Source organism: Myotis brandtii, unplaced genomic scaffold (assembly GCF_000412655.1).
Source record: "Myotis brandtii unplaced genomic scaffold, ASM41265v1 scaffold13, whole genome shotgun sequence".
Taxonomy (NCBI): domain Eukaryota; kingdom Metazoa; phylum Chordata; class Mammalia; order Chiroptera; family Vespertilionidae; genus Myotis; species Myotis brandtii.
Window position 1 is genome coordinate 7126258 of NW_005354595.1, and position 7111 is coordinate 7133368.

The 7111-nt window shown below is 41.1% G+C and overlaps 1 protein-coding gene across 1 annotated transcript in view; it reads left to right on the forward strand.

Moving 5' to 3' along the window:
- Window positions 1–7111, forward strand: part of GRIN3A (glutamate receptor, ionotropic, N-methyl-D-aspartate 3A) — a 165136-nt gene that overhangs the window by 46054 nt on the left and 111971 nt on the right. The window contains exon 3 of the mRNA XM_005859834.1: window positions 1787–2391. Coding sequence (XP_005859896.1) covers window positions 1787–2391 — 605 coding nt within the window. The remainder of the gene's footprint in view (window positions 1–1786; window positions 2392–7111) is intronic.

Genomic DNA, 7111 nt, shown 5'->3' on the forward strand with positions numbered 1-7111 from the left:
TCTTTAACCTCCAATACTCCAAATATGCACACCACGACATATCAAATGCTATTTCTTGTGACATTTTTTTTTTTTTTGTGGGTAAGGAAAAGCCACACTTCCTTTTGTTCAAGGGCTTGAAACTTTACTGAGAACGTCCTCCTCATTTCTCTACTGATATTATTGACTTGAATGTTGGACAGTTTCTCAGAAATAGTGCAATAGTCTAATAGTTCCCAATGGGAACATACTTAGTTCAATGCGGCCAATATCTATTGTGCACCTAATACATGTAAGGATTTGTGCTGAACATTCTCAGGATGTCAATATGCAATGATAAATGTGTCAAATGTCTGTTCTTGGGAAGAACACCTTAATAAGTTTATTCATTAGAGGAGTATTTCCACTTATTTGATTAGTAATTTGTGACTTTTCAAATATGATATTCTTCCTTCATGGAATTGGTGAGTTCCATAAGTAGATGAAATTGTGATGGAAGCTACATAAACACACATTTCACTTTTCACAGCAAGAATCCATTCTCAGTAGATACAGAAATATAAGCAAGCCTTCAATATTGAACTTAATCTTAGTGTATATATTGTTAATTATGCCATATGTCTTATTCTGATCAGGCTACTAGAATATAGACTGGGTAGCTTATAAACAACAGAAATGTCTTTCTCAGTTCTGGAGGCTGGATGTTCAAGATCACAGTGCCAGCATGGTTGGGTGAGGGCCATCTCTTGGGTCACAGGCAGCCAACATCTCACTGGGTCCTCACATGGAGGAAGGGGACAGGAAGGTCTCTCGGGCCTCTCAGGCCTTAATCTCACTCATGTGGGTTCTGTTCTCATGACCTAATCACTTTCCTGGGCATTAGTATTTCAACATATGAACTTGGGGGGAACACAAACATTCAGACCATAGCACCATGAATATTAGAAGTGCCTTCCTCAGTGCTAGAAGTCTCAGAAACTATGATGCATCCATTTCCCATACCATCTTATATAATAAAACCCTAATATGCCAATCAACGGAAAGGCAGAACAGCGGTTGCTATGACGCGCACTGACCACCAGGGCGAAGATGCTTAACGCAGGAGCTGTTCCCTGATGGTCAGTACGCTCCCACGGGGGGAGCGCTGCTCAGCCAGAAGCTAGGCTGCAGGCAGGCTGTAAGGAGTGAGGGAGCCCCGGCCTATGAGAGGGATGTCTGACAGCTGGCTTAGGCCCGATCCCCCTAAGCCAGCAGGCGGACATTCCCCAAGGGGTCCTGGACTGCGAGAGGGAGCAGGCCAGGCTGAGGGACTCCCCTCTCCCTTTCCCCCAGTGCACAAATGTCATGCACAGGTCTCTAGTCCTTATATAAGTACCTGCTATTAATTTTAAAGGAAAGCAGATGTAATTTTTTCAACTATTTCACCTGAGAGGAAAACTTAACAAACAGGTTAATAACAGTAATAATTAGAAATGGGGTGCATAAAGGGCGCAGTCTGTTAGGAAGTAGACAGGCCTAATAAAAATTAAAGACCAAATGTATATATGGTTGTGTCACCCCAATAGTGACACTAAGAACCATCTGATAATCTTAGCAAAAATTATAAGGAAGTCAGTTGTAAGGAATCAATAATTCCATTAAATAGGAAACATAGTTTTCCAAATTATGGGAATTTTATCCCAGATGTGCACTTAAATATTACAGGGGAAAATATGAGGATTAAGCCTCACTAGAAAGCAGAAGTACCCTATGTTATAATCCTTGGCCAACACTTTCTAATTGTTCTTTTTCATATCTTTAAATACAGAATCCCCTTCACCTACAGCTGAGTTTAGAAAATTCATTAAGTTCTGATGCTGATGTCACTGTCTCAATCCTGACCATGAACAACTGGTACAATTTTAGCTTGTTGCTGTGCCAGGAAGACTGGAACATCACCGACTTCCTCCTCCTTACCCAGGATAACGCCAGGTTCCACCTCGGCTCTATCATCAACATCACCGCCAACCTCTCCTCCACTGAGGACCTCCTCAGCTTCCTGCAGGTCCAGCTTGAGAGCATTAAAAACAGTACGCCCACAGTGGTGATGTTTGGCTGCCACATGGACAGTATCCGGCGGATTTTCGAGATTACCACCCAGTTTTGGGTAATGCCCTCTGAGCTTCGTTGGGTGCTGGGGGACTCACAGAACGTCGAGGAACTGAGGACAGAAGGTCTTCCTTTAGGGCTCATCGCTCATGGGAAAACAACACAGTCGGTCTTTGAGTACTATGTGCAAGATGCCATGGAATTGGTCGCAAGAGCTGTAGCCTCAGCCACCATGATCCAGCCAGAACTTGCTCTCATTCCCAGCACAATGAACTGCATGGATGTGGAAACTGCAAACCTCACTTCAGGACAATATCTGTCAAGGTAGGAAGCAAGGCCTGGGTTACATCCCCATGCACCGGGCTGGGACAGGAAGTAAAATTTCCCTGTCTGTCTCCTTTGCAAAAATCTTGATTCTGAGAAACTTCAAGCTCTAATAATATTTCTGGTTACATGAGGCTAGTATTTCATGATCTGTCATCTGGAATTTGATCTGTAGACTTTTAGCATATGGTGTATAGTGGGGAACACTCAGTCCTACTTTTGAACCCTGGCTTAGTACCTTTCTAGCTGTATGTCCTTGGCAAGTTATTTAACAACTCTGAGCCTCAGTTTGCTAATTGATAAACTGGGGTAATATTGAATAGCTTAATATAATAATAAAGATACCTTGAAATTATATATGAAAAGTACCTAACATGATGCTCAGCTCATAGAAATGCACAAAAATGTTTCTATCCCCGCCCACACTTTCCCCTATCAACAGACCTGGACAAAAATTTAGTCAAGCAGGAAATAGACTTTTCTCTCTTCCCAGATGCTTGAGACAGTATGTGTAGGGGTTACAGGCATAGAACCTGGAACCAGACTCTGAACTTGAATTTGGCTCTGCCACTTGTGTGACTTGGTCAAGTTACCTTACTCCTCTGCGCCCTGGTTTCCTGTTACATATTCACTAATGCAATCAGTAGATCCTACTATCCATGGAGACATTGTGATGGATACATATGTAGGTAGGTACATACATACATACATACATACATAGAAAAAGAACAAACTAAGAGTTCCTACAAGAGTATTACACTATATATATATTTTTTTAATTTAGGTATATTTCCTCTCCAGTTCCTCAGTCTGGCTCAGAAGCTAAAATGAAAAAGCCCATTTAAATGAAACAATAACCCATTTTATAGAAATGGTTCTCATGATCCCCCCAAAGGACAGTATCCTTAAAGGTTACTTTATAAGGGCCTAGATCTTTTTCTGAAGAGGATCACCTATGATCAGAGAAGCCAAATCATAGTACTACTGGTCTTTCAGAGGAAAAGGCTTAGCTCTAGGCTTGAGCCCATTTTTAGGCAATCCTCCTAGAACAGAGACTCTGACCATATTGAGAAACACAAGACAACCTCATAGTGTCTTACCTTTTAGAAAGACATGATGATTTGATGAAAGGTCAGGAGGGCCTACGCATTTTACATTTAATTTTACACATGTGGATTGAGCACCTACTATGTGCAAGGCAACATGCTAAATGCCATATGTATGTCAGAGCTTAAGTACAACCTATATACTTCCTAAAGAAGATTGTTAATAAAATGAAAAAATTTTTTATTAGGAACCTTTTAATGATAAAAGTAGGTATTCCACCATAATCTGATCTTTTCATTTTTCTCATATTGTGTTTGAAATTCCACAAGATAAATTCTATGAATATTTTTATTTTATAGATTCTGTCCAGATTTAATCTACTATTTTTGAACTAGTACATAAGCGAGGCTCAGAATTTTATCTAGAATAAGAAATATTCACCCTCATAACAAAAATATAAGCAAAGTTTTTATTTATAATTCACAATAGTCATTATTTTGAAAGGACAATTGTAAATAGCAGGCAGGAAAAACCACTTGTGAAAACTACATTAAGTTATTTAGCATCTTTCTCTCTCATGTACAATGGAGAGCCCAAGAAAAATGACTCTGTTTGGATCCTAAAAATGTTTAAAAACTACAGGGAGAAATATTTATTGACATGGATTAGAACATATATCTTAAGGGGTTATTTTATCAAGATCATACTGATCTTTCTGGCTTCTCCAGATTAAATTTATATGAAAGTTATGTCTCCTTCCATAAGGAGCCCATGGCACTTTGTACATGAAATTATGTACAAATCATCACTGTTTGCCTGTGTCTGACTTGTGAGCCAAAATATGAATTTTATTAAGTAGAAATATTACCCAGCTTAGTTTAATACCTAGCATATAGCAGTCACTTAATATGCATTTATTGAAATTGATACAGAAAGAAGGAGCCCGGCCGGTTTCCTCAGTGGTTAGAGCATTGGCCCTCAGGCCAAAGGTCCATGGGTTTGATTCCCGGTCAAGGGCACCTATTTGAGTTGCAGGTTCAATCCTCGGCCCCAACCAGGGTGTGTGCAGGAGGCAACCAATCGGTGTATCTCTCTCTCACATTGATGTTTCTCTCTCTTTCTCTCCCCCTCCCTCTCTCTCTTTCAGTTTCTCTAAAAATTAATGGGGGAAAATTATCCTTGAGTGAGGATTAACAATAAATAAACAAATAAATAAGAAGGAAAAGACATTTTCTATTATGTTTACACCCTACGTCAATTGTAGCTGTAGAAGAAAAACAAGTGGTTGATAGATATACAAGATTTTGTCTAAATTAAAAATAGTTGTCTTTTAACTTACCTAGATACCATCTAGTTTTCTTGTTACTTTTTTTTTAATGAAATGTTAGGTTAGTAAATAATCTTTGTTCATGTGGCTATTTCCACCAACTATAAAAGCTCTAAAAGAAGATTGTAAGGTTTGGAGCCTGACTGCAATTCAAACGTATAAGGATCAGTGACAATATCCTCACCTCCATGGGTGTGTTTGAGAACGAACTCAGAGAACTTCAGGAAATATGCCCAGGACTTCCTAAACTCCTGGGAATGCCATCAAAGAGAAAGTTTCAAGGTGTTCAGGAAAAGGTCAAAGGAAGTGGGCAAAACCCTGGATAAAGTCTGCCTTAAGCTATAAAACATCTGTGGGTTTTTCATCATTCTTTTTTATGTTGCCAAATACAGTCTTTTCTAAAGTCACCTCTGCATGCAGTAATTTTCTTAATTGTTCCCGAATTTTGTGACGTTGACCCCACTTCCTAGCTGCGTAATGAAAGCCACGAGGATAATGAGCCATGAAGAGCAAGTGTCCGTGTTACGTAAGCTTTCATTTCTCACACAGTCATTTTCAGTTTGGGCTGACAGAATTGTTAACAGTTTTAAATGTTAATGAAATCACCAAAAGCAGGGCTTTTCCAGCATAGCCTTTTTAGACTAGGAAAATCACTTCTCATGGCAGACTACATAGATATAATTACAGGTCTAAAGGATTTTACTCGTCCTGGGTCTCCACAGGCCAGAGCAAATGTCCATCACAACTAAATGTAGATAAAACCACTTGGGGGTGGGGGGAGCCTTGTTCTTAGCATGATCTTTAACAATTTATTTGCAAGTTGTTTTATTAAATGTTAACAATTTAAAGCTATGAAATCTGATACATTACTTGGTAATGGCTTCATAAATATGTATGCATGGATGTTTGGGGCAGCCAATGAGTATTTGTTGAACTAGGGTGAGGTAGACAAAATGAAGAATTGCCTGCAGCCATTTTGGAGCTGACAGCCTAGTGCAGTGGTCGGCAAACCGCGTCTCGCGAGCCACATGCGGCTCTTTGGCCCCTTGAGTGTGGCTCTTCCACAAAATACCACGTGCGGGCACGCACGTACAGTGCGATTGAAACTTGGTGGCCCATGCGCAGAAGTCGGTATTTTGTGGAAGAGCCAGTATTTTGTTAGTAAAACAAATATTTAACACTGACAAAAATGCTTTCATGGGAGACAGTCAAGTGTCAGCGCCAGGATCACAGACTCTGGAATCTGACTGCCTGGGTTTGAATCCCAAGTCTGTCGCTTAGCAGCAGTGTAGCCTCAGACCAGTTACCTAGCTGTTCAGTGCCTCTGTGTTCTCATCTGCAGAACGAGGTCAATAAAAGTGAATCCTTCATGAGGTTGTGTGGAGAGGAAATAAAATAATGTATGCGAAGGATGTAGCTGAGTGCCTGGTCCAGGGGAAGTTTTCGATAAACTGAGAGGCTATGGATGAGAGGAGTAGGCTATGTTTACCCCTGGAGAGGAGTAGATGGGAATTCAGAGAGATAAACTCAGGTGACAGCTCCTCCTGAAATGTAGCGCTGCCCCCAGGACTCCCCGAGTAAAATCTCGAAGGTGTGTTTACTGGGAAACAGGCTAGTGGTGAATCCCAGGTGGGACAGGAAGCGCTGAAAACAGAATGAGAAGGCAGAAGGGGCTCTGAGCAAGTCAGTCTCCAGGAACCAACGGGAAGGCTGCGGATTGTCACAGGCTGTGCCATTTAGGGCGAGATCTGTTAAACCAAAATTCTCCAACTAAGTTAAACGTACTATCTACATTTTTCTCTCTCAAAGATGTCAAAGTGGTCCCATCCCGGTGCCACCCTTGATCAGCTGAAGGGTTGCGCTGAGAAGAATTAGGAGGAGGCACTTGGGTTTCTCAGAAAGCCGCTCTGTGAGGGATGAGTCATGCCTGTTCTAGCCATCAGAGGGTTAAGTCGCAGCACACGAGCCACATGCCGGACCCCCTTGGCCTCCAGCCAGGCCTGCATCCCCATGATATCGGGAATGAAGTCAAAATGAGAAAGGCACACAATGCCCTCTGTGCCACTTGGCTGCCCAGGGCCCTGGCATTCTGCCAGGACCTTGTCAGACCACACCCTGAAGTCAAGAGACTAAACCAGTGGTTTCCAACATGGGACAGACGCCCCACTGGGGGGCAATTTGATTTTTAAGGGGGGGCAATTCGAGAATGAGTTATTAACAGTGAATTTTTTCATTTCTATGGTTCTAGGGTATACAGTATGTAAATATATTTTGTGACATATTTATGCATTTCAGTTCTCTGTTATGTTTTGAAACTTTATTTGCTATTTTTTCATATCACTTCAT